We start from the raw sequence: 27,713 nt of genomic DNA on the forward strand, positions 1-27,713 counted from the left end.
AGGTGGGTCTCTTGTAGACAGCATATGTAGAGGTCCTGTTTTCTTATCCATGCAGCTACCCTGTGTCTTTTGATTGGAGCATTTAATCCATTACATTTGAGGTTATTGATATGTACCTATTTATTGCTATTTTATTCTTTAAATCTACAATCCTCTTTCTCTCAATTTCTTTTTCTTTGCTCTTTTTACAACAGGCCCCTTAACATTTCTTGTAGCATTGGTTTGGTTGTAGTGAACTCCTTGAGGTTTTTTTTTTTTTTGGTCTAGGAAGCTTTTATTTTTTCTTCCATTTTTAAATGATAGCCTTGCTAGATAAAGTAGTCTTGGTTATAGGTTCTTGTTTTGTGCCACTTTGAAAATTCCTTGCCAATCCCTTCTGGCCTCAAGTGTTTCTGTTGAGAAGGCGGATGTCATCCTTATGGGGGCTCCTCTGTAGGTAATTCACTGCTTTTCTCTTGCAGCTTTTAGTATTCTTTTTTGTCTCTTAATTTTGGCATTTTAATTATGATGTGTCTTGGTGTAGGCTTCCTTGGGTTCCTGTTTAATGGGACTCTTTCTGCTTCTTGAACTTGTGTGACTTTTCCTTCATCAATTTAGGGAAATTTTCAGCTATGATTTCTTTAGACAGGTTCTCTATCACTTGTTCATTCTTTTCTCCTTCAGGAACCCCTGTGACATGGATGTGGTTTTTCTTCATGTTGTCACAGAGGTCTCTTCGAGTTTTTTAGTCTTTTTGTACCTCTCTTCATTTTGTTGCCCTGTTTCAGTGGTTTTGTATATGTTGTCCTCTAAATTGCTGATTTGATCCTCTGCTTCATACAGCCTGCTCTTGATTCCTTCTAATAAAGTCTTCATTTCTGATATTCTATTTGTCCTTTCGGACTGGTTCTTTTTTATGATTTCAGTGTCCTTTTTGATGATTGCTATCTCTTTAAGTTCTCATTGTGACCATCCATTGTTGTTCTATGATCCTTGAGCATCTTAAAAATCATTATTTTAAACTCTGAGTCTGGTAGTTTGGTTACTTCCATTTCATTTAATTCTTTTTCTGGGGATTTCTCTCATTGATTCATTTGGATTGTATTTCTTTGCCCATTTTGTCTTTTTATTAGGTAGCGCTGTCTGACTTTGAAATTTGTTGTGGTATCTTTATGAGGAAGATGAGCTCAGTGGTACTGACCTCCAGGCCATCTGATTTCTTTGCTCTAGCAATGGTTCTTGAGAGTAGTATTTACCCTTCTGTTGATGTGAGAATTGAATGCAGTTGGTCCTTTCGTGGGTGTGGTTATCCCTTCAGTCTGGCTGGCTCTAACGGTCAACCTTGATCATGTATATTAGACACTGTGCAGTGTCTGTCCTGTTGGGCTGGCTTATTTATTCTCCGCAGTGTCTGGTGCCTGCTGGACTTTTCCTTTGGCTGTGATGCTTCTGTAGCTAGCTGAGTCTAGTGTTGGTGTTATTTGCTGCCCACTACTGGTTGTGTTGGTTCTAGGTCTTCATGGTTTCGTGCCAGCCATTGTTTGTAAGCTGCTGTGGGCTACTTGTCTGGAGCTACTGCTCTGTTTGCTGTTTGTGTCCAGCATTTCCTGTGCCTGGGTAATGTAGGAGGGGCCAATATGTAAATAAGAATTCGCTTCCTCGTGCTTAGAGATGACAACAGCTCTGTAAAAGCCCCAAGCTGTGTAAGATTTGCCTCCACTTTTCAGCTGCTCCACTTCCTCTTGCAGCTCTCACAGAGTCTTCTGTAGAAAGACTGTGGTGTGGGCTCAGACTGGCCTCATCCATCCAACCCATCTACAGGTTGCAAGCTTGGTGGGTTAGGGCAGCTGAGGTTGGGAATACAATGTTAGTGGGACCCCTACTTCAGGGGTCTCTTGGTCAGGAGCTCAGTACAGGGAAAGTGGCCCCTATTCCAGAGCCTAATCCCTCAGCCACTGCTAGATACTCAAATTTTATTTCTCCTCAGCAAGGTGAGCAGCAGTTTTAGATTGAGTGGGGCCAAAAGTCCCCTCTGCAGAAGTTCTTCCAGCTGGTGAGACCCTGGTCTCAGGGAGGAAGACTGAGAGAGTCCTCCCCTGGGGATGACTGCATCCCTCCAGAAAGTGGCTAAGCCCCTTGACCAGACCCAACAGTAGGCTTGTGGGGACCCATACTTTGAATGTCCATGCTCCAAGCCTCTCTCCCTTCCCCCAGTGGAATCTAGCCCAGTGGGGCAGGATATCCAGGGTGGCCTGTCCAGCACACATGAGCTGCTGTGCCTATGCTGACCACAGAAAGCAGAACTCTCCTCAGCTGGGCCAGCTGTGAGGAGCCCTTTCTTAGGGCTTAGACATGCCACCAGCAAGGGTTGTTAGTTGCTCTCTGCAGCTGGCCACTGGATGTGCCAGCCCTGAGCCCCCGTGGAGGGACCCCGGCGTAGACCAGTGGGTGACACTGCCTGTCTTGGAGCTATGAGAAATCCAGAGTTTGTGGTTGCCTTTGCTGGTCCCAGATGTACCTGGAAATACCAAGTCACACACCTAGGCTGGCTTTTACTCACTCTGAGTCTGGGGGAAGGTCCACAAAAGGCCAAGGTTCCCTGAGTTCTGCTTCCTGCAGCCTCTGTCTGCTGGCTGCTTGTTGGGATCAGCAACTGAAAAACCTCTGGTAGAGTCTAGAGCAGGCGTCCCCAAACTACAGCCCGTGGGCCGCATGAGGCCCCCTGAGGCCATTTATCTGGCCCCCCGCTGCACTTCTGGAAGGGGCATCTCTTTCATTGGTGGTCATTGAGAGGAGCACTGTATGTGGCGGCCCTCCAACAGTCTGAGAGACAGTGAACTGGTTCCCTGTGTAAAAAGTTTGGGGACCCCTGGCTAGAGCCTGGGGAAATTCAGGGATTAGGAATGGTGGTAGGTGTGGCTTGGCTCCAGGTGTCAGTCTGTCCAGACTTTTTCCACAGACCTCAGTAACGTGGGCCCCAGGAGTTTTGTGGGTGTGGCCTCTGAGAACCAGAAGTGTGGTCTGCCCACAGTCTGAACAGTTTCTACTGAGTCTCCTGTAAGGTGAAATCACCAGTCATAGACTCAGGAGCATGCGAAGGGAAAGCTCCAGCCTCAACACCAGGAAACTGAGTCACTGATGTGCCCCTGCTTCCTGTCTTCTCAGAACGACCAGGTCTTAATGGGGTGGGGCAGGAGAGACCCCTGAGGACAGGGCAGTTGTTTACCCCAGGCTGATGCCACTCAGAGGGGACTGCTCCACCCAAGAAAGATGGTGACTGCAGTACTGGCGAAGGACTGTCCCAGTAGAGCTTGAGCTCTGTGTCGATCAGGCATCCCCGATTTGACTTCCCCATGCTGTGGGACACTCCTGCTTAACGGCAGGGCTGGCGGCCTCTTCGAGACTACTCTTGATTGGTACCAAGACCAAATGCCATCGGAGGAAAGACACGACTGTTACACAAGTTAGTTGCAAGAATCACACAGGGCCCTGGCCGGTTGGCTCAGTGGTAGAACGTCGGCCTGGCGTGTAGGAGTCCCGGGTTTGATTCCCGGCCAGGGCACACAGGAGAGGCGCCCATCTGCTTCTCCACCCCTCCCCCTCTCCTTCCTCTCTGTCTCTTTCTTCCCCTCCCGCAGCCAAGGCTCCATTGGAGCAAAAGATGGCCCGGGCGCTGGGGAGGCTCCATGGCCTCTGCCCCAGGCGCTAGAGTGGCTCTGGATGCAACAGAGCAATGCCCCGGATGGGCAGAGCATCACCCCTTGGTGGGCATGCCGGGTGGATCTTGGGCGGGCACATGCAGTAGTCTGTCTGACTACCTCCCCATTTCAAGCTTCAGAAAAATACAAAAAAAAAAAAAAGAATCACACAGGAAGTTTATTATAGATCCTATGGTGTGCCTAGGTACAGCTTAATGGGGCCCCGTCATGCTGCTCTCAGCTGTTCTTGGTCAGAGTGGTGTGGAGACAATCCACATTCAACATTGGAGTCTGGACAACTAACTGCAGCTGGGGCCCTCTCAGCTTAAGTACCCTTTCTGGCGTATGCCTTCTAACAGGTATTAATGTATGGGATTATCACATCAAGCCCTCTTTAGGGAGTTCCTCGCAGGGAGCTCTTTCTTTCTAGGTATCATTTGACACACACACTAACTGGGCCCAGCACAGAGGTTGTGGCCTTGACTGTCTTATCTCTACACACTAGATTAGCTCTTGCCCAGAGGGCGTAGCCTTATTTACTTGCCTTAATGGCTTTTAATATTATATCCTAACTTATTTTTCTATATATTTTATATTTCTATATATTTAATTACTATAACATATTACTATAACAATGACTAGGCACAGGAGCTCTGGTGGCCATCCCCCACAGTGTCTCTTCCTGGGTCACAACTTCACACTCGCCTCACATGACTATAGACCTCTCAGCCCTCCCTCTGCTGCAGCTCTGGATAAGTGTCCCTGAACAAGATTTTCTTTACTGGCCTTTTAAGATGGAGCCTGCATCTCCAAGAGCTTCCCTCTCACAGACAGAAACTTCAGCTCTTTTCACCGCTAAATGCTGTGTGAACTCCTCTTATACGCTCTGGGGCTAAGGACCCTCCCCTGTCAGGGTGAACCTCCCTGCAGTGAGAGTCCCTCTGGACCCTCTGCTCACCCTGGGTGCGGGCAGCCCTTTCTGTGTCTCCGCCCTTCCTACGGGTCTCAGTGTGGCTTCTTCTGTGATCCTTGGTTATAGACTCTTCTTCCTTTAGTCCAAAGTTGGTTTTTCAAGATGATTGTTCTTAAATTAAGTTGTAATTCTATTTGGTCCTGGGAGGTGGCAGTTGGAATATCTGCCTACTCTGTTGCCATCTTGGAATCCCCTTGGGTTTAATTTTTTAAATAGTTATAGGGCTATTCAGATTTTATATTTCTTTTTTTATATGTTAGTTTTGGTGAGTTATGTTTATTGAGAATTTGCCAATTTTTTCTAAATTTGCAAATTTATTGACATAAAATTTTACCGAACATCTTATTTTTAAAATATCTGTAATGCATATATGATTTAAAAAAGTTTGATATTGTTTATTTGTGCCTTATATCTTTTTTTCTTGATTTATCTCACTAAGAGTTTATCAATATTGTAAGTCTTTTCAAAGAAATAACTTTTGGTTTGATAGACCTATATATTGTATGTTTGTTTTCTCTTTGCTTTATTTTTGTTTAGTTCTATTTTTTTTTTTTTTTTTAACAGAGACAGAGAGAGAGGGAGTCTCAGAGAGAGGGATAGATAGGGACAGACAGAAACAGAGAGATGAGAAGCATCAATCATCGGTTTTTTGTTGTGGCACTTTAATTGTTCATTGATTGCTTTCTCATATGTGCCTTGACGTGGGGCTTCAGCAGACCGAGTAACCCCTTGCTCAAGCCAGCAACCTTGAGTCCAAGCTGGTGAGCTTTTTTTTTTTTTTTCTCAAACCAGATGAGCCCACACTCAAACTGGTGACCTCGGGGTCTCAAACCTGGGTCCTCTGCATCCCAGTCCGATGCTCTGTCCACTGCACCACTGCCTGGTCAGGCCCCCTACATTCTTTTAGAATAATGTTCAGCCTTTTTTTGTTTGTAGCATATACACTTAACAGTGTAGGTTTCTCTCTAAGTTTAGCTTTATCCCATAAGTTGTTTTTTGTACCATAAGTTTTGATATGTATTCTTTTTATTATTTTAAACATAAATTTTACTAATTTTATTTTGATTTATTTTTTTTATGCATGGGTTGTCCAGAGAATAGATTAGAATTAAGTTTACCTATTTTTAGGGTAGGGTTAGATGGTGCAAGAGTACTTTATTGGTGGTGACAACTTTGATTTTGCATTATTAAGTAAAATTTATAAGTAATATATAGTTAGAATAATAACTACTAACGCTGTAATGATAGCAATTACCAATTATTGAGAGTTATTATATATACCAGAAACTGAGCTTTCAAAAAGCTTATGGAGTAGGCAATACTCTCCCTATTTTATAGAAGGGGAAACTGCTGCTTGAAAAATTCCCAGGGAACACAGAGTTAATAAAAAAGTAGAGCCAAGACTTTTATCCAGGTGTGTTGGATATCAAAGCACCATATAAACTAGCTTTATATTTCTCTGAGACAGTACTTATTGCAAGTACATTTGTGGGGATTCTTTGAGGCCTGTGTGAAGTGTACATTCTTTCAAAATAGGTTTATGTAGCTTGTACCAGGCACCTGGGGCACACCCAGTTCAAACTAAATTCTCAGGTTGGAAGTTGTGCCACACAGAAAGTGTGAGTTTGGGTAGCCTGAGGCCAGTTTTTCAGCTATAATAGCCCAGTGCAGTTGTTTTCCTCTACTCAGAGCTCAGGTACTGATGGACCCTTCCTTACCACAACATCTTTTCCAAGAGGTTTTTCTTATTTTCTTGATTTCATCATTTCATCTAGGGCTAGACCATAGCATTTATTTTTATTTTTTATTTTTGCATTATGCAAGTGCCTCTGATCTGACTTCTCACCTTGCATGGACTCTGTGTGTTCTCTGTAGCTATTTAAAAGTAGTGGAGACAAGGTGATAACAGCAAACTAAGAAGGGGCAGCCAGAGAGTTCATCAAAAGTGTGTGTTGTGCCCTAGAAGTAAAGTAATGAAAGTGTTCAAGGTGGAGAAAGTAACCAAAGCTCTGTGCCACTGGGTATTCGTAGATTCCTATGACAGTCCACTCACCCACTTCAGCATTTGTTTACTATGGATTCTTGTCTGAAAAATAGATGCAATCAGAAGAGCACTTTGGTGAGTTCCCACCTATGTTTGTTCATCTTTCTATGCTTGTGCCTTCCTTTGTGTTGCCATGGAGGAACCAGCTGTGATTTTATACAAGGCCAGTTTCTTCTCTTATGTACTAGATGCCATTTGTTCTTGCTTACACAGGGGCATCACTGTTACACTTGTCTCCTCCCTTCTCAATTAGTTTTCTCCTCTGGGCATCACATTAGCATATGTTATGGACAACTGAATGTTTATGTCCCTTCTAAATTCTTATGTTGAAGCCCTAACCTTCAATGTAATGGTTTTTGGAGGTGGGGCCTTTGGGAGGTAATTAAGATTGGATGTCATGGCCCTGGCCGGTTGGCTCAGCGGTAGAGCATCGGCCTGGCGTGCGGGGGACCCAGGTTCGATTACCGGCCAGGGCACATAGGAGAAGTGCCCATTTGCTTCTCTACCCCTCCCCCCCTTCCTTCCTCTCTGTCTCTCTCTTCCCCTCCCGCAGCCAAGGCTCCATTGGAGCAAAGATGGCCCGGGCGCTGGGGATGGCTCTGGTCGCGGCAGAGCGACGCCCCAGAGGGGCAGAGCGACGCCCCAGAGGGGCAGAGCATCGCTCCCTGGTGGGCAGAGCGTCGCCCCCTGGTGGGCGTGCCGGTTGGATCCTGGTCGGGCGCATGCGGGAGTCTGTCTGACTGTCTCTCCCCGTTTCCAGCTTCAGAAAAATACACACACACTCACACACACACAAAAAAGATTGGATGTCATGAGGGTGGCTTTCATCATAGAAATAGGCCCCTTAAAAGAACAGACACCAAAGAGCTTATTTTCTCTCTACCACATGAAAATGACTTTCTTCAAGCCAGGAGGAGAGCTCTCACCAGAACATGACCATGCTGGTACCCTGACCTCAGATTTCTAGTCTCTGGGAAAATAAATTTCTTTGTTTAAGCCATCTAGTCTATGTTATTTTGTTATGGCAGTTCAAACTGACTAATATAGCATAGCATATCAATATGCTATAATCTTTCTTATTCTAAAGCAAATAGCAACAATAACAAAAACTCTCTCCTGACCTCTCTCAGCTTCTGCCACATTTCCCTGCCCTCCTCATAGCACCTTGAAAGGGCTGCTTATAGTTGTTGTCTCCAAGATTTTCTTTTCATTTTCTGTGGTGCCTACTTACCACCACTCCTCTGAAACGGCCCCCAGTGAGTTCCTGTTGCCGAATCCTGTGGTTAATTCTTATTTAACCTATTAGCATGATTTAACACAGTTGGTTACTTTCTCCACCTTAACACTTTCTTTAGTTTACTTCTAGGGCACAACACACACTTTTGATGAACTCTCTGGCTGCCCCTTCTTAGTTTGCTGTTATCACCTTGTCTCCACTACTTTTAAATGTTGGCGCCTGACCAGGCGGTAGCACAGTGGATAGAGAGTTGGACTGGGACTTGGAGGACCTAGGTTCGAGACCCCAAGGTCGCCAGCTTGAACGCGGGCTCATCTGGTTTGTGCAAGGCTCACAAGCTTGAGCCCAACCAAGGTCGCTGGCTCGAGCAAGGGGTCACTCAGTCTGCTGTAGCCCCCCAGTCAAGGCACATATGAGAAATCAATCAATGAATAACTAAGGAACTGCAACGAAGAATTGATGTTTCTCATCTCTCTCCCTTCCTGTCTGTCTTTCCCTCTCTCTGTCTCTGCCACTAAAAAAAAAAAAAAAAAAAAGAATTTTAAAAAAAATGTTGGCAATGCCCAGGGATTAGTTTTTGGATCTCTACTCTGACCATTTGGATATCCTTGGCAATCTCATCTTATGTCTTCAAATTTGTATGTATTGCCTGTACTTCTCTCTTGACCTCCAGACTTATATACACAGGAATGGGCAAAAGTAGGTTTATAGTTGTGAGTGTGTGAAACAGAGTCTATTCTTGTATTGTTTTCATATGAACAACTGTCTCTTTCTATTTGACAGTACATTTTGTAGGGAAAAGTAATTTGAAATTTTACCTGAAATGAACAACCTTTACTGTTTGGCAAATATGTTTTTGAACATTACCACAAATCTTGAACTGTTCTTGTAAGGCCAGGAGCCACGGCCAGGACCACTATCACAGCAGCCCGGCCCATGCAAGTTCGCATTGGATTCGGACAGTCGGTAAAGAAACAGCGGAGCCAAAAACTGATGGGCCATAGTCTTTAATTCTAGCTTGCACCCGGCGGGCAAGTAAAAATACACACTGGGCTCCAAAACCCAGTCACATTCAGTGCTCACAAAGCTACTGATTTATCCGAGTTTCCTAGAATCAAAGGTTTCTAGCTCACCAGATTTATTCACCTCTGTTCCCCATCTCCTTCCTTATCCCAGATACAAACTCTACACAAACTGGCATCTCACTCAGCACTCCGCCATCTTGGCTGCTTCTCCTGGCCTACTCCACGTGGCCTCCTTCTGCTGCTGGCTCTACTCTCTCCTCTAATCATCCCAGGAACCAAGAAGCCAAGTCCCGTTTTGCCCCCATTTTATAGTGTAGCTTCACAACCTTTAATCCAATATACAAAGTAGGGAAGTCTCCAACCCAAAGTTACCTTCTGAGGCATGATTGGATTGCACCACCCCACATCAAAAAGGGTAGGAAAGGCTTAATCCCAAAACCAAGCCCCAGGCTACAAGGATTCCGCCTGCCTTTAGCCCACCCCAACACACATTAATATCACCTGGGCGACAGCTTCCTCGTGTTATCTTTAACAAAGTGAGCATAATACATTTTATCTGCCCAACAGTTCTACATACAATTTAATAGTGAAGAGGACAGACAACGTTCCTGTCCTTATGGAATTTAACTTGAGAAAAGACAGAAAAAATATCATGTTAATAAGTGCTATCCAGAAAATTAACACAGGATGGTGTAGTAGTGTGACTTGATGTCTGTAAGAGTAGGTGATCTTCAGAGAGATTTTTCTGGAGAAAAGACTTTAAATTGATAACTAAATAATAGAAAGAAGAAGATTGTGTGAAGAGGAAAGTGTACTTTCAGCCAAGGGACATGAAATGCAAATGCTCTGATATAGGAATTAACGGGGCTTGTTAAAGAACAATGGAGAGCTGGAGTATAGTGGCTAGGTTAAAGTTTCAGATGCTTCCAGGTTAAGATGTCATATAGGATAAGATAGGAGTTTCCTGGAGAGGTCAGACTTAGAGATAGGGAATGTGAATTCATTAGCCAAAAGACAGTGTTTAAAGTTATGGGCTGGGTGATATTAACTAGGGAGAAAATGTATGATGGAAAACAGAATGAGGCTCAGGATGAAGTCTGTTGGGCAGATAAAATGTATTATGCTCACTTTGTTAAAAATGGCGCTGCCCACGTGGGGCTGTCGCCCAGGTGATATTAATGTGTGTTGAGGATCGTTGTAGCCTGGGGCTTGGTTTTGGGATTAAGCCTTTCCCACCCTTTTTGATGTGGGGTGGTACAATGCAAACATGCCTCAGAGAAGTGACTTTGTATTAGAGACTTCCCTATTTTGTATATTGGATTAAAGGTTTGGATTTCTACACTATAAAATAGGGGCAGAATGGGAGCTTGGGCTCTCTTGGTTCCTGGGATGATTAGCATGAGAGAGCAGAGGGAGCAGAGCAGAGAGCAGAAAGAGGCCATGTGGCCAGGAGAAGCAGCCAAGATGGCGGATTGCTGAGTGAGATGCCAGTCTGTGCAGAGTTTGTATCTGGGATAAGGAAGGAGATGGGGAACTGAGGAGAATAAGGCTGGTGAGCTAGAAACCTTTGATTCTAGGAAACTTGGATAAATCAGTGGCTTTGTGAGCACTGAAGGTAAGTGGGTGTTGGGCAGATAAAATGTATTATGCTCACTTTGTTAAAGATTACGCTACCCACGAGGAGGCCGTCGCCCAGGTGATATTAATGTGTGTCTCTGTGAGCAGATAGAATCCTTGTAGCCTGGGGCTTGGTTTTGGGATTAAGCCTTTCCCACCCGTTTTGATGTGGGGTGGTACAATCCAATCATGCCTCAGAAGTGACTTTGTATTAGAGATTTCCCTATTTTGTATATTGGATTAGAGGTTGTGAAGCTACAATATAAAATGGGGGTAGACTACACGAGGGCTGGCACTCTTGGTTCCTGAGATTATCATTAGAAGGGAGAGCAGAGGAGAGCAGAGAAAGGCCACGTGGAGGAGGCCAGGAGAAGCGAGGAGAGCAGAGAAAGGCCACGTGGAGAAGCAGCCAAGATGGTGGAGTGCTGAGTGAGATGCCAGTTTGTGTAGAGTTTATATTTGGGATAAGGAAGGAGATGGGGAACAGAGGTGAATAAGTCTGGTGAGCTAGAAACCTTTGATTCTAGGAAACTCGGATAAGTCAGTAGCTTTGTGAGCACTGAATGTGACTGGGTTTTGGAGCCCAGTGTGTATTTTTACTTGCCCGCCGGGTGCAAGCTAGAATTAAAGACTATGGCCCATCAGTTTTTGGCTCCGTTGTTTCTTTACCGACTGTCCGAATCCAATGCGAACCCGCATGGGCCAGGCGGCTGCTGTGATGGCAGCCCTGGCCCTGGCTGCTGGCTTTACAAAGTCCCATAATCCTCAAAAATTAAAAAGTAGAAAAAAGCTGGCAAGAATCATATACAAAGGATGCTGAGAGGAAGGCCCATTAAGAAGGAAAACAGGAAAATGTGATGTTAGAGAAATCAAAAGGTAAAAAATTCAAGGAGAGAATAGTTGTAATTTTGTCAAATGATCTAGAAAACACAGGAGAACAGTTTTATCCTGTGTAGAAAGTGATAGATACATGAATTCCAAACTGCCCTCTTGATGTTCTGCTTATCTGTCAGACCTCACCCTTACTGGACTAATGACCCTGAGACAGAGGAATACCAAAAAGTTGACAACCCGCCCCAAGGAGGGGCTCCGGACATAACAGGACTATTGATTCAACACCCACATGCTCGAAGCCCCCCAAGGAGAAGCATTCCAGACATACCAGGACTTTTGCCTCAGTATCCCCTCAGGCTCTCCCAAACACTACATAACTCGCCCCTAGTCTGTAACCCGTGCTCTTCTCCAGGAGAAGTGCCCGGCAGGGTTCCTTTCTTCCTTTCAATAAAGCCTGTTACTCTGGTCTTTCGGACTCCCATGGATTCCAACAGAAAGGACAAGCCTACCTGCTTGGCATTAATTAAAATATAAACGTAACCACTTTTATGATCATAGGATTCTAGTGATCTTTGAGGTCATAGAAAGAAGCTGAGGTCTTCAAGGGGAAACTTCGCTTCTCTGCCTCTGCTGCCTCTAACCAAGTTTATATCTTTTTGCATCTGGACCCTAACATGAGTCTTTTAACTGGATGTCCGGCAACCATCCTCTAATCCTGTCTTCTCACAGCAGCCAGCGTCACCTGAACATACTGCTCTCCTACTCATAATCCTTTCACGAGTGCTATTTCTCATAATAAAAGACCACAATCCTTACCATGTGTGAGGCTTTCTGCCAATGTGGCTCTCCAGCTCCTTCCCACCTTAATGCCTGCTGATGACCTTTTATTTATTTATCTATTTGTTTGTTTATTTATTGAGACAGTGAGAGACACAGAGAGAGGGACAGATAGGGACAGACAGATAGGAAGGGAGAGAGATGAGAAGCATCAACTCTTTGTTGTGACTCTTTAGTTGTTCGTTAACTGCTTTCTGCTTTCTCATATGGGGGGCGGGGAGCTACCTCTTAGAGCCTGGAAAATGCCAAGCTCTTTACTGCTTTCAGGCTTTTGCACGTGCTAGTCTCTATAGAGAATGCTCATCCTTCCTGATTTTTTGCCTGGTCATCTTACATGTATTTCAACACTCTGTTTAAATATCAATTTTTGAAGGAAACCTCTGACCTTCCGACAATGTCAAGTCTCTTAAATATTCTCATAGTATTTTTTTTAGCACTTATCATCATTATAATTAAAACAATAATTTGCATTTTTATTTACTGTAGTTTTCCCTTCTAGAGTAGAAGCTGTGTGCAAGTAGACAATATATATATATATATATATATATATATATTTTTTTTTTTTTTTTTTCTTTCTTTTTCATTTTTCCGAAGCTGGAAACAGGGAGGCAGTCAGACAGACTCCCGCATGCGCCTGACCAGGATCCACGCGGCACGCCCACCAGGGGGCGATGTTCTGCCCCTCTGGGGCGTCGCTCTGTTGCATCCAGAGCCACTCCAGTGCCTGAGGCAGAAGCCACAGAGCCATCCCCAGCGCCCGGGCCATCTTTGCTCCAATGGAGCCTCAGCTGCAGGAGGGGAAGAGAGAGACAGAGAGGAAGGAGATGGGGAGGGGGGTGGAGAAGCAGATGGACGCTTCTCCTGTGTGCCCTGGCTGGGAATCGAACCCGGGACTCCTGCACGCCAGGCTGACGCTCCACCGCTGAGCCAACCGGCCAGGGCCACAATATATATTTTGTTGTCTTTGTTTCTTCCCTTGTTTCACCGACCTCCCCAGCAGTTTCCACAGTGCCTGTATTCAGTGAATACTATATTGGTTGTTTGAATCATGTGACCATTCTACAGTGCACAGGCAGTCCACCATGATCTATTTGTATGTTATAGAACGATTTTTTCTGAAATGCATTTGAAAGTCACTAAATTTGTTTAGTGAAATTTGACTCTTTAATAAATATGTATCTGGCCCTGGCCGGTTGGCTCAGCGGTAGAGCATAGGCCTGGCGTGCGGGGGACCCGGGTTCGATTCCCGGCCAGGGCACATAGGAGAAGTGCCCATTTGCTTCTCCACCCCCCTCCTTCCTCTCTGTCTCTCTCTTCCCCTCCCGCAGCCAAGGCTCCATTGGAGCAAAGATGGCCCGGGTGCTGGGGATGGCTCCTTAGCCTCTGCCCCAGACGCTAGAGAGGAGCATCGCCCCCTGGTGGGCAGAGCGTTGCCCCTGGTGGGCATGCCGGGTGGATCCGGGTCGGGCGCATGCGGGAGTCTGTCTGACTGTCTCTCCCCGTTTCCAGCTTTGGAAAAATACCAAAAAAAAAAAAAAAAAAAAATATATATATATATATATATGTATATATATATATATATATATGTATGTATCTGGACATGATCAAATGTAATGTAATTACTGGTTCTTATTAAATATGTTGAAATATATGTAATTGGGTTGAATTAAGAATAGTACATTGACACAAATGACAGGATACCTACCCTTCCCTAAATGAAACTGATGGACTGTTAAAATACTTATAGAAAGTATTGTTTATTTTGTAGATTCTTCCCTTTCTGTAATTTCCCTCATGTTCTTCATATTTCTGATGACTTCCACTTGCTTCCCCAGTGTGTGATGTCTGCCTTAGTTGTGTATCACAGCTGGCTGGACTTGGAGACTATTTTAGGATACATGGTCTTTTAAAAAGGTCACTTGGTACTTTAAAAACAATTACTCATGAAAAGTGATCAGTATTCATTGTCTAAACATTTTCTAAATATTTGAACTTTTATTTTTAATGAATCTGAAAGATACTTTTGTAGTTCAAATAGAAATAATGACTAAAAGCACATCCTCTTAAATGAGGCAAATAGATCATAAGTGCCTTAAAAGCAATTCTATTTGTGTACTCCATCTCCCTTCTTTGAACTTTTATTGCACACAAACTTAGCAATTGATTAGAATATTTTCTTCATTGTATTAGTCATGTTTACCTAAGTTTCTTATAGTCAATTTTCCTAAGAGCTAAGTGTTTGATAATTCTTATGGAAAGATAGGAAAGCCTTACTGGGGTAGTACTGTGATTTGAGGGGTTCATAAAGTGTGTTATGGATTTATAAAGCTTATTTCTTCATGTTTTTGTTATGATACTATATCTAATGAAAATTCTCTTGATAAAAAGAACAGAAACTAACTTTGTACTGTTGGTATGTTCCCCTCCACAATATGTTATGCTTCTGTTAATCAAGTCAAGTTTGTCTGACTTGATGAAACAGATGGTAACCAGTCTACCACTAGAAGACATTTCCACCACCTCTGCTCCACACGATAGGGTTTTGGTTCATGTTGTGGGACTCAAACCCAATTACTTGAATGATTTTTAGTATTACAGTTCATTGAGCACTTTCAGTGGTAAGATTCTATGTTTTATAAGTATGGTGAATTAAATTTTTCTTGGGCTTAAAGTTTTATTTATTAAAGTACCCTATTAAAGTATCCCTACAAGATATATGATTACATCTTTGGGTCAAAAATTATTTTGGGAGCAGTTTGCTTGCTAGGTGATAATTTAAATTCTGTTAATAAAGTTTATGTCTGAACACTTTCTGTAACATTTGTTTTTTTTCTAAAATTTGAAAGTGATATAAAGTATTGTTTGCTCCAAAAATGTATTTTCTTTAATAGAGGATTACCCTTTTAAGTAAAAAACAGGGCTTCCTAAGGGCTAGAATGAGAAGAATTTGGGGGGAGAGTGATTTTGTTAGGAAGAAAAGGAGGAGGCTGCAGACTGTTCCCAGAAGCCTTCCCTCCTCTTGAGGATGCTTTTTTGTTCGTAGATTGTGTTTGGTTATTTCAGGATTAGCTTATCAGCCTTTCTCCCTGTTTAAAATGAAAATATCTTTATTTTTCAAAAAACATAATATGTATTTATTACAAAAAACACAGTGAAAGTGAATATCCTTTACTGAAAATGGCCCTACCCCAAATAGAAAAATGGCCACTGTTTTCTATTTAATCTATTGTCTTTCAGACTTTTTGATGCCTTTGTAAGCCAGATAGGTATGTGTGTGTGTACGTACGTACACACACTGCAGTAAGATCTTATTCTTTAAGCTGTTTTCTTCACTTAGTATATCATTTATCGATTGCTGTGTCTATTTATTTGTGTTCTTTTTATTTTTTATTTATTTTTATTTTTAAGTGAGGGGAGAGGAGATAGTGAAGCAGATTCACGCATCCGCCCTACCAGGATCCACTGCCTAAGGCCAATTCTCAAATCAACCAAGCTATTTTTAGCACCTGAGGCTCCCAGGGTGATGCTGTAACCCAGTGGTTCTCAAAATGTGCACCAGGGTGCACTGGTGCGCCCTAGAAGATTTCCAGGTGCGCCCTATGGCATTTCAGAAAAATATGTGCCTGTTGGGGACCAAAAAACCAACAGGGTTTTTGGAGTTTAGATTTTTGGGGGACAGAGGTGTGGGGCTGTAAGCTGACAGTCTGCCCAACCCCTCACCTCATTTGCCTGATTAGGTTGCAAAAGGCTGTTAAGCTGTGGTGCTGGATTATTTACACTACCCCCCATGTTCCCTGGAAAGACTGGAGGCAAGTTTCTTCTATCCTTTGTTTGGTGTAAAGTTAAGATGATATGTATGGTGGGGGATTTCTGCACTCAATTAAGAGTAAAAAGAGAGGAATTCTTCAATGTATTGACAAGGAAATGAGAGTTTGCTTTACAAATATATGCCCAAACATTGAAGAAATCGTTAGGACACATCAGGCTCATGTTTCTCATAAACACAAGAATGAAAATACTTAACACGTTCGTGCCAGGACCTGCCAAATTTACTAAATCTTACTAAGAATGTATTTATATATATAAAAAGATAACTTTTTAAAATTTTTAACCCTTCTTTTCTGCGAATTCTAAAAAGCATAACTCAAAAAATGTAACATAAAAATATTTTTTAATGTCAGAATAAATTTAATTTTGTCATATTTATTTTATTTAATTACCATAAAAGCATGCTTGGACTTGATATTTTTTCTTTAATATTTGACTTAATTATTATAACATATTTCTCAGAAATTTGTATATATTGCGCCTTACAATTATTTGTAGGATTTTAAAAGCTCCCTGACTTCAAAAAGTTTGAGAACCACTGCTGTAACCAGTGGAGCCACTGGCTGCAGGATGGGATGGGAAGAGGGAGAGAAGGGGGAGAGGGAGGAGAAGCAAGATGGTTGCTTCTTCTGTGTGCCCTGACTGAGAATCGAACCCGAGACATCCATATGTAGGGCTGATGCTCTATCCACTGAGAAAATTGGTCAGGGCCAGTATATGTATTTGTATTCTATAGATGATGTAATTTTCCATTATGAATGAATGTACTTTAATTTAACTCTACCAGACAACTATTAATGAACAGCAAAGTCCCAATTTTTCTATTGCTATTAAAAATGTACATTCTTGTAGATTAATCTTGAGCTATTCCCTTTTTATAATTAACTTTATTGAAGTATAATTAATATAAAATATTTTAAAAAAGAATTTATTAATTGATTTACAGAGGGAGGAGAGAGGGGGGTGGCGAGTGAGAAGATCAATACATAGTTGGTTCACTTCAGTTGTTCATTGCTTGCTTATCATATGTGCCTTGACCTGGCAGGCCCAGGGTTTTGAAATGGCAACCTCAGCGCTCCAGGTTGATGCCTATCCACTGTGCCACCACTGGCCAGCATACATGAAATGTATTTTTCTTTTTTTTTTTTTTTGGATTTTTCCAAAGCCAGAAACGGGGAGGCAGTCAGATAGACTCCTGCTGCACCCGACCAGGATCCACCCGGCACGCCCATCAGGGGCAATGCTCTGCCCATCTGGGGCGTCGCTCTGTTGCGACCAGAGCCACTCTAGCGCCTGAGGCAGAGGCCACAGAGCCATCCTCAGTGCCTGGGCCAACTTTGCTCCAGTGGAGCCTTAGCTGCGGGAGGGGAAGAGAGAGACAGAGAGGAAGGAGAGGGGGAGGGGTGGAGAAGCAGATGGGAGTTTCTCCTGTGTGCTCTGGCCGGGAATCGAACCCGGAACTCCTGCACGCCAGGCCGACGCTCTACCACTGAGCCAACCGGCCAGGGCCATGAAATGTATTTTTAAATGTACAGTTCAATGAATTTTGAAAAATTTATAGACCCACATAATCACCACCACTATCATATTATAGGACAGTTCTGTGATCTCAGATAGTTTCTTTTTACCTCTTCCCAATTTACTCTCACTTTCACCCTTTGTGCCAGATAATAACTACTTTGCTTTCTATCATTACTGATTTGATTAGTATTTGCTAGAGTTTTATATAAATGAAATCGTATAGTAAGTACTCGTTTGTGTCTGGCTTCTTGTACTTACTGCAATGGTTTTGAGATTCGTTTATGTTCTGTGTATTAGTCGTTCTTTTATTGCTGAGTTGTATTCCATCATATGGATTATCACAACTGTTTACCCATTTATCTTTTGATGGACATTTGGATTGTTTGGTGTTTTAGGCTAAAATGAATAAAGCTGTTGTGACCAATTTTACTTGGAAGTCTTTGTGTAGATATTTGTTTTTATGTCTCATGAATAAAAAAACGTAGTAGTGGAATTGGTTGTCATATAGTACTTTACAAAAACGTGCCAAGCCCTTCTAAAGTTACATCATTTACATGCCACTAGCAACTGTATAATTTTAGTTGATCTACTTTCTTGCCAACACTTGGTATCATCAACCTTTTTAACATTGGTCATTCTATCAATAATAGTTGTGTAGTGCGTTTTATAGTTTTAGTTTTATAGTTCCCCGGCTTCGAATGATGCTATGCATCTTCTTATTGGCTATTTTTATAATTTCTTTCATAAAATGTTCATTCATCTTTTGCCCAAGAAAAGATTGGGTTAGTTTTGTCATTATTATTGGGTTGTAAGAATTTTTTTTTTGTATTTTGTATAATTGAAAGATCAATGCATTGCAGATGTTTTCTTCCAGTCTGTGACTGGCCTTTTTATTTTTTTGTTTGGCATGTAGAATTTTTCTTTTTTTAAGATTTTATTTGTTGAGTTTTAGAGAGAGAGAGAGAGAAAGAGAAAGGCGGGGTGGAGCAGGAAACACCAACTCATAGTTGCTTCTCATATGTGTCTTTACTGTATGTACTGGGCAAGCCTAGGTTTTGATCCAGCGACCTCAGCATTCCAGGTCAACAATCCATTGTGCCACCATAAGTCAGATGCAGAAGTTTCTAAACAAAATTTTATCGATTCATTGATTTTAGACAGAGAGAGAGGAAGAAGAGGGAGAGAGAGAGAAACATCAATTTGTTGTTCCACTTATTTATGCATTTATTGGTTGACTCTTGTATGTGCCATGACTGGAGATCAAACCTGCAACCTTGGCATATCAAGATGACACTCTAACCAACTGAACTACCTGGCCAGGGCCCAGATAAATTTAATTTTGAAGAGGTTCAAGTTTTTACTTTTTTGTATTAGTCTGTGCTTTTTGTATCCTAGATTTAAGAAACCTTTGTATACCTCAGTCACAAAGATATTATACTATGCTTTCTTTTAGAAGCTTTATAGTTTTGAGCTTTACATTTTGAGGTAGTTTTTTGTATTTGATTTGAAGTAAATTTTTTTTCCAAATGAATAACAAGATACTACAGAGAGATTTTTTTGAAAAGATGCCATTCTCCATTGAATAACCTTCAACTTTGTTGAAAACCAATTTTCCATATGTGTGTGCAACTCTTCTGGCCTTTCTGTTTGGTTTCATTGATCTGTGTACTTATCCTTATGCTAATAATGTGCTGTCTTGATAACTGTAGCTTTATAGTAAGTTTTGAAATTGGGTACTTTAAGTCCTATAACTTTATTCTTCTTTTTCTTTCCCAAACTATCTTTGGTAGTATTGGTCCTTTGATTTACATATAAGTTTTAGTGTACTTGTCAGTTTCAGTGAGAAAGCCTACTGTGATTTTTGATTATGTTTACATTGAGTCTTTATAGATCAGTTTGGGAAGAATTGGCACCAGTATCATTTGATCTCTGGATCCATATTTATTTAGATATTTTTTCTTAGTAATGTTTTTGGTTTTTACTGTACATGTTTTGTACGTAACTCATCAAGTTTATCTTCCTAATGTAAATGAATTTAAACAAATTTACATTCCCAGTTTTTACTGACACAGAGAAATAGAATTTATATTAGAATTTTGATCTTTAGTCTTTTTTTTTTTTTTTTTTTTCATTTTTCCGAAGCTGGAAACAGGGAGGCAGTCAGACAGACTCCCGCATGCGCCCGACCGGGATCCACCCGGCACGCCCATCAGGGGGCGATGTTCTGCCCCTCTGGGGTGTCGCTCTGTTGCATCCAGAGCCATTCTAGCGCCTGAGGCAGAGGCCACAGAACCATCCCCAGCGCCCGGGCCATCTTTGCTCCAGTGGAGCCTCGGCTGCGGGAGGGAAAGAGAGAGACAGAGAGGAAGGAGAGGGGGAGGGGTGGAGAAGCAGATGGGTGCTTCTCCTGTGTGCCCTGGCCGGGAATTGAACCCGGGACTCTTGCACACCAGGCCGACGCTCTACCGCTGAGCCAACTGGCCAGGGCCTGATCTTTAGTCTTATGACCTTGCTTACTTGTTTTAGCTTTTTTTGGTAGATTGCTTAGGATTTTATGAATAAAGATAATTTCACTTCTTTCTTCCTAATAATGCCTTTTATTTTTATTTCCCAATTTGTTTCAAGTTTTAGGACCTCTAATACAGTGTTAAATTGAACTGATGAGAGCAGACATCCTTGTATTGCTCCCATTTTTTTTTTTTTTGTAACAGAAACAGAGAGAGAAAGAGGGACAAACAGGAAGGGAGAGAGTTGAGAAGCATCAATTCTTTGTTGAGGCACCTTAGTTATTTATTTATTGCCTTCTCACATGTGCCTTGACCCGGGGGCTACAGCAGACAGAATGACCCCTTGCTCAAGCCAGTGACCTTGGGGTTTCAAACCTGGGTCCTCCACATCCCACTCCGATGCTTTATCTACTGCGCCACCACCTGGTCAGGCTATTGCTCCTGATTTTATGGGAAAAGCATTCAGTTTTTCACAGTTATGTGTAATTTGTAGATGCAATTGAACAAGTTGAGAATCTTCTTTTCATTCCTAGTTTGCTGAGAACATTTTTTCTCCCATTAATTAATGTTTACTTTTGTCAAGTGCTTTTTCTATATATACATTTGACCCTTGATCAGAATGGGTTTCAACTGCATGGGTTTGCTTACATGTGGATTTTTTCCAATAACTATACAGTCAGCCCTCAGTATCCCAGGGTTTCACATCCACAGATTCAACAAACCACAGATTGAAAACTGTGTATTTTCTTTTCTTTTAAAAACATTTTATTTATTGATTTTAGAGAGAGAAACACAGAGAAAGGGAGGGATGAAGGAGCAGGAAGCATTAACTCATAGTTGCTTCTCATATTGCCTTGACCAGTTAAGCCTAGGGTTTCCAACCAGTGATCTTAGAGCTCCAGGTTGACGCCCTGTCCAGTGGGTCACCACAGGTCAGTCTGTATATTTTCAATCTGCATTTGGGAATCTGCAGGTGCACCTGGAACCAGTACTCCAGGGATAGTGAGGAAAACTGAAGTTTTAGGGGAGTCAAAAGTTATACAGAGGGCCCTGGCCAGGTAGTTCAGTTGGTTAGAGTGTCGTCTAAAAATGCTAAGGTTGCAGGTTTCATTCTGGTCAGGGCAGGTATGGGAAGCAGGCAATGAATGCACAACTATGTGGAACAACAAATGAATGCTTCTCTCTCTCTCTCTCTCTCTCTCTCTCTCTCACTTCTCCTCTTGCTGTCTCTCTAAAATCAATTTAAGCCTGACCAGGCGGTGGCGCAATGGATAGAGCATCAGACTGGGATTCAGAGGACCCAGGTTCGAGACCCCAAGGTCGCCAGCTTGAGCGCGGACTCATCTGGTTTGAGCAAAAGCCCGCCAGCTTGAGCCCAAGGTCACTGGCTCCAGCAAGGGATTACTTGGTCTGTTGAAGGCCTGCGGTCAAGGCACATATGAGAAAGCAATCAATGAACAACTAAGGTGTTGCAACGCGCAATGAAAAACTAATGATTGATGCTTCTCATCTCTCCATCTCTCTCTGTCCCTGTCTATCCCTCTCTCTGACTCACTCTCTGTCTCTGTAAAAAATAAATAAATTAAAAAAAATTTTAAAATCAATTTAAAAAGTGTTAAACACTTTTTTTGTCTGTGAAGGTGGGTGTTGGCACTTTTAACCCCCATATTGTTCAAGGGTCAACTGTATTGAGATAATTGTATAGGTTTTCTTTTTCATTCTGTTAATGTGGTGAATTATAGTGATTATTTTTCAAATGTTAAAGTGCTTTGCTAGAATAAACTCCGCTTGATAATGATTTTTTGAAGTATATTACTGCTGGCTTAGGTTTGCTAATAATTCATTAAAGACATTTCAATCTATGTTCACAATATTCATTTAAAGTTTTCTTATGTCTATGTCTGGTTTTGTACTTCTACAATGGGTCCCTTTCCTCAGTTTTCTGAAACAGTTTCTGTAGGTAGGATTGGTGTTGTTTTTTCCTTAAATGTTTGGTAAAATTCATCACTGAAACCATTTTTAGGTCTAGGATTTAATTGTAGAAACAATTTAACAAAACAAATTTCATTTTATTTTTTAATGAGAAGATCTCAAATTGTGAATTCAACATCTTTAATAGATGTGGAGCTATTCAGGTTTTGTATTTCCTCCTTTGTCAGTTCTCAGAGTCGTCTTAAAAGGAATTTGTCCATTTAACCTGAATTGTTGAATTTATGGGGATAAAATTGTACATAGTATTCTCATTATTCTTTTAACATTTTTAGGATCTGTAGTCATGTTTCCCTCTTTCATTCTTGATAATGGTAATTTGTGGTTTCTTTTTTTTGTAAATATTTTTGATCACTCTAGATAATTATCAATTTTATTGATTTTCAGAGAAAAAAACCTTTTCAATTTGTTGATTTCTCTGTATTTTTTGTATTTTATTTCATTGGTTTCCATTCTTCCTTACATCTACTTCCTGTGGGTTCACTTGGCTCTTTTACTTGCTGCTTCAGGTAGAAGCTTAGACCATTGATTTAAGACTGTTCTTTTTTGACATAAGCACTTAAAGCTATCCATTTCCTTCTAAGTACTAATGTAGCTGCAAGCCCCAAATTTTGCTTTGCTTTAAATTTCTTTCAGTTCAATATATTTTAAAATTTCCCTTGTAATGTAAAAGTGTTTTATTTAGTTTTCAAATAGTTGGGAGTTTTCTAGCTATCTTCCTGTTAATGACTTTTGCTTGACTTCTGTGTGGTTTTTAAGTTTTAGGTGGTAACAGGTGAAAGTGGGGCTGCTTCCTTTGAGGGGGAGGCTGCTGGGAATGGGAAAAGGTGTCAGAGGGCCATCTGCCTGTGGAGTCTCTCTGTCTATACTTAATGACTCCTGGGGAGAGGGTACTGAGGTACCTCAAGGGTTTTTATGGTACGTAGTCTAATACCATTGCCATAGATTGTGCAGAAAATTTGGTCAGATGAAAATGATGCTAAGGTGAAGAAGGTATTTGGAGGAAAGCATCTAGTACATTAATTGGTAAGTTGTTGTCTCAGTGTGAGCACTTAAGGAGACACTATATAATTAAAATATCCAAATAAATGAAACATTATTGGAAACATAAATTACTCAGTATAAATTGAGAATGAATATCAAGGAGGAAAAAACAGAAGTGTTTATCTAGTCCAGATAAAATATTTGTACCCATACACACTTTCAGGAATACTATGTAATTTCATTGTTTCTTAGAGATGGATATTTTTGCTTAAATGATAACATTTTATTATTTTTCTTTTTTTTTTTAATTTTTATTTATTTATTTCAGAGACAGAGCGAGAGTCAGAGAGAGGGATAGACAGGGACAGACAGACAGGAACGGAAAGAGATGAGAAGCATCAATCGTCAGTTTTTCGTTGCAACGCCTTAGTTGTTCATTGATTGCTTTCTCATATGTGCCTTGACCGTGGGCCTTCAGCAGACCGAGTAACCCCTTGCTCAAGTCAGCGACCTTCGGTCCAAGCTGGTGAGATTTTTGCTCAAGCCAGATGAGCCCACGCTCAAGCTGGCAACCTCGGGGTCTCGAACCTGGGTCCTTCCGCATCCCAGTCCAATGCTCTATCCACTGCGCCACCGCCTGGTCAGGCAACATTTTATTATTTTTCTTAAGGCACTTTTTACCACTGAGGATAAAGCACTATAAAGTAGATAGTGTCTGTTAAATAAGGTTCAATTATATAGGCCTCTAACAAAATTGTTACACTAAGTAAAAATGATTAAGTCAGTGCCTATCGTTATACCTCTAAATACTTAAGTGAGCATAGAGGTGATTCCTGACAACTACCTAAATGCCTTCTCATCATTTAGAGTAAAGATCAGAAAACTAAGCCCATGAACTAAGAATGGCTTTGCATTTTTAAAGGGTTGTAAGACAAATCACGAAGAATCTTTGTCAGAGGCTGCGTGGTCCACAAAGGCCAGCTTACTGTCTGGCTCTTTACAGGAAAAGTATGCTGATTCCTGACTTAGAGTAAGAAACAATTCATCCTTGAAAGGGGTTTGTTTCCCCTTTACAGATCTCTTTAAAAAGGAAAGGATGATAACAGTGACTGATAATGTGGCATCTTTCTTATTTATCTTATCCAAGGGATTAGCATCTGGTTTCAGAATCTTTCCTCTATAGTTACCCATGCATATTTAAATGGTGGAATTCGGCTTTGGCCTCTACTTGAAAGCCACCATTATGCAGAGGAGATTGATACCGAGCAAATAGTCCATGTATTTTTCAAGAGTAGTATTCTTTAGAATAATAAATATCATTTTAGATTTGGTTTTGTACTATATACATATAGTACACATTAGTTTTGTAGTAGTGCATATATATAGATCACACATTAGTGTTTTTTATATATACCTTAATTTCTAGAGCCTCTTCAAACCACTTAAATATTGAATTGTGTATGTACTAATTAATTTATACTGACCTGTATATTTCTGCAGGACGATTGTCTTTTGAAAGTCTGGTACCCTATGACTGGATGGAAGTCCTCAATCATACCTCAGGAAGATCATGAGGGGAAAAGGAGAGAAGTGTCTGCCCAGTTTTCCTTTGTTTACTTGGCACATCCTCGAACCGTGACAGGTTTTTCATGGCGTAAAACGAGCAAGTATATGCCCAGGTTAGAAAAATGTATCTTAAGACTTCAGTTTGTATACTTACATGTTTATACAAATAATGAAAACAAAGTTTCTTCTACTGAATTGACATGGTGGCAATTAAGAGCAACTGCCTGGATTCAGATCCTGCTGCTGTCATTGCTAGCCTCATAAACTTTTGACTAAATGTTTGAAGTTCTCTCTGCCTCAGTTTCTCTCTCTGGAGAATGAGGGTAGTAATAGCACTTACCTCAGGGAGTTGTGAGACTAAAATGTGTTAGTGCACCTGAACACTAAGTACAGGCCTTTGTGCATAGGATGTACTCCGGCAGCATTAGCTGGTATTGTTAATAGTAGCAGCAGTAGCTGAAGGTTTTAGGAAGGAAATGTTTGCAAGTAACAGGAAAGCACACATTGAGGGGAAATAAAACAAATAAATCGTGAGTAATACACATGGTGGGAAAGCTTGTCATATACAGTGTGTAAAATGGACAAGTTTTTTTTAGAGCTATAAACAGAACCTTCTCAAAAGATTTATTGTTGTTATAAGTTTTTCCTCATTGTTGCAGCATCTTTTGAAAATATTTAGAAGATTAAATAAACTACAAAACAGCTCATACAAATGATTTCTGTATCATATATACAATTCTATAAAAGCTTGCTTAGAACTCTGTATTCTTTCTTGGGGGAGGGTTATTTCATTTGTTAAATATATCTGAGAACTGGGCCCTGGCCGGTTGGCTCAGCGGTAGAGCGTCGGCCTGGCGTGCGGGGGACCCGGGTTCGATTCCCGGCCAGGGCACATAGGAGAAGCACCCATTTGCTTCTCCACCCCCCCCCCTTCTTCCTCTCTGTCTCTCTCTTCCCCTCCCTCAGCCAAGGCTCCAGTGGAGCAAAGATGGCCCGGGCGCTGGGGATGGCTCCTTGGCCTCTGCCCCAGGCGCTACAGTGGCTCTGGTTGCGGCAGAGTAATGCCCCGGAGGGGCAGAGCATCACCCCCTGGTGGGCAGAGCATCGCCCCTGGTGGGCGTGCTGGGTGGATCCCGGTTGGGCGCATGCGGGAGTCTGTCTGACTGTCTCTCCCCGTTTCCAGCTTCAGAAAAAAAAAAAAAAAAAATCTGAGAACTGTTTACAACTGATGGAAAATACAGCACATATTATAGAAGTGCTCAGTCAATGGTAACATGGGAAATTTTTGCATTTTTAGCATCTAAATAAAAGGTTTATTGTTATTAGCATCTATTGAAAACATAAAATACTTTTACTTTTGACTGACTCAAATTCTATGTAAACTTTTTTTTTTAAGTGAGAGAGGGGAGATAGTGAGACACTCCTGCAAGTGCCCCGACTGGGATCCACCTAGCAACCTGGTCTGAGGCGATGCTCAAGTCAGCTGAACTATTTTTAGTGCTTGAGGCTGGCACTGGGACCAATTGAGCTATCCTCAGTGCCTGGACTGATGCTGGAACTAATGGAGCCACTGGTTGTGGGAGGGGAAGAGGGAAAGAAGGGGGAGAGGGAAAGGGAGAGAAATGGATGGTCACTTTTCCTGTGTGCCCTGACTGGAAATTGAACCTGGGATGTCCATACGTCGGGCCAATGCTCTGTAAATGTTTTTTTTTTTTGTATTTTTTTGTATTTTTTTTAAAAATTTATTCATTTTAGGGGGGGGGGGAGGGAGAGAGAGAGAGAGAGAGAAGGGGAGGAGCAGGAAGCACCAACTCCCATATGTGCCTTGACCAGGCAAGCCAGGGTTTTGAACTGGCAACCTCAGTGTTTCCAGGTTGACGCTTTATCCACTGCGCCACCACAGGTCAGGCCTGTAAATGTTTTTTAAAAGGAAGAATTTTTTTGTTTTTTCATGACCAGGAGTTAAGTCATGTCAGCTGGTTGATGCTGTGACATTTTTGCTTATTTTAACTTAATTGAAATTGATTTATAGTTTGAAATTATATTCTCAAGATGTCCGTTTGTTTATTTGTAATCATCTAGATTATAAGGATGATGTAAATGATGCAACTACTACCCTAAACCATAGAGTTTAATTACTTTTTAAAAATTTTATTAAGTGAGAGGCTGGGAGGCAGAGACAAACTCTTGCCTGTGCCCCAACTGGGACCCACCCAGCAAGCCCTCTACCAGGCATGCTCTGCCTGTCTGGGCCTCTGCTCCATTGCTCAGCAACTGAGCTATTTTAGCACCTGAGGCGAGGCTATGGAGCCATCCTAGGCCCCCGGGGCCAACTTCGCTTGAACTTTGAGCCATGGCTTGAAGGGAAGGGAAGAGAGAGAGAGAGATTGTGGTGGGGGGGGGAAGGAGTGAAGAAGCAGATGGTTGCTGCTTCTGTGTGCCCTGACTAGGAATCAAACCCAGGACATCCACATGCTGGGCTGACGCTCTACCACTGAGCCAACCACCCAGGATGGAGTTTAATTACTTTTAATAATCTTTTACTATGGTCTTTCTGTAATTTGAAATGATTAGGTTTTCATATGCTTTTTGTTTGTTATGTGTAGAAGATACTAATATTTCTCCAGCCTCATTTTCAAGCAGCACATTTATAATCTGGCATTAATTTCATTTTCCTTTGACAAGACCATTTCCTAATTTGTGTGATGTTCACAGGTAATACTGTGTATGATTTTAGGCTCTTTAATTGAGCACTCTTTTTTTTAAAGCAATTGAAAGCATACTGTACTGTCATTTAGCTTACAGTTCAAGGTGTGATTTTAGTGAATTAAGGTGAATGTCAGGGATATATCGGTTGTTCCTATTTTATGGTAACTGATTGTAGCCCTATATCCAACTTCCCACCTTACAAATATGAGCAGGTAGTAAATGGGGTTTGATGAAAGTGTGTAATAGTGGAAATCCATTCCATTATTAGAAAAATAGTTACACATAGGTCATACATTTAGTTTTGCGCTGATGTCATTTTATATGTGAAGAACCAAAATATCAATAGCCTTTAATGAATTGATGGT

The 27,713-nt window shown here is 41.6% G+C and overlaps 1 protein-coding gene across 3 annotated transcripts in view; it reads left to right on the forward strand.

The window, feature by feature from the left end:
• Nucleotides 1-27,713, forward strand: part of DMXL2 (Dmx like 2) — a 203,306-nt gene that overhangs the window by 82,261 nt on the left and 93,332 nt on the right. For all 3 annotated transcript variants that reach the window (XM_066341820.1, XM_066341821.1, XM_066341822.1), the window contains exon 7: nt 24,574-24,752. In XM_066341820.1, the coding sequence (XP_066197917.1) occupies nt 24,574-24,752 (179 nt within the window). The remainder of the gene's footprint in view (nt 1-24,573; nt 24,753-27,713) is intronic.

This window comes from Saccopteryx leptura, chromosome 6, assembly GCF_036850995.1.
Source record: "Saccopteryx leptura isolate mSacLep1 chromosome 6, mSacLep1_pri_phased_curated, whole genome shotgun sequence".
Lineage (NCBI taxonomy): Eukaryota > Metazoa > Chordata > Mammalia > Chiroptera > Emballonuridae > Saccopteryx > Saccopteryx leptura.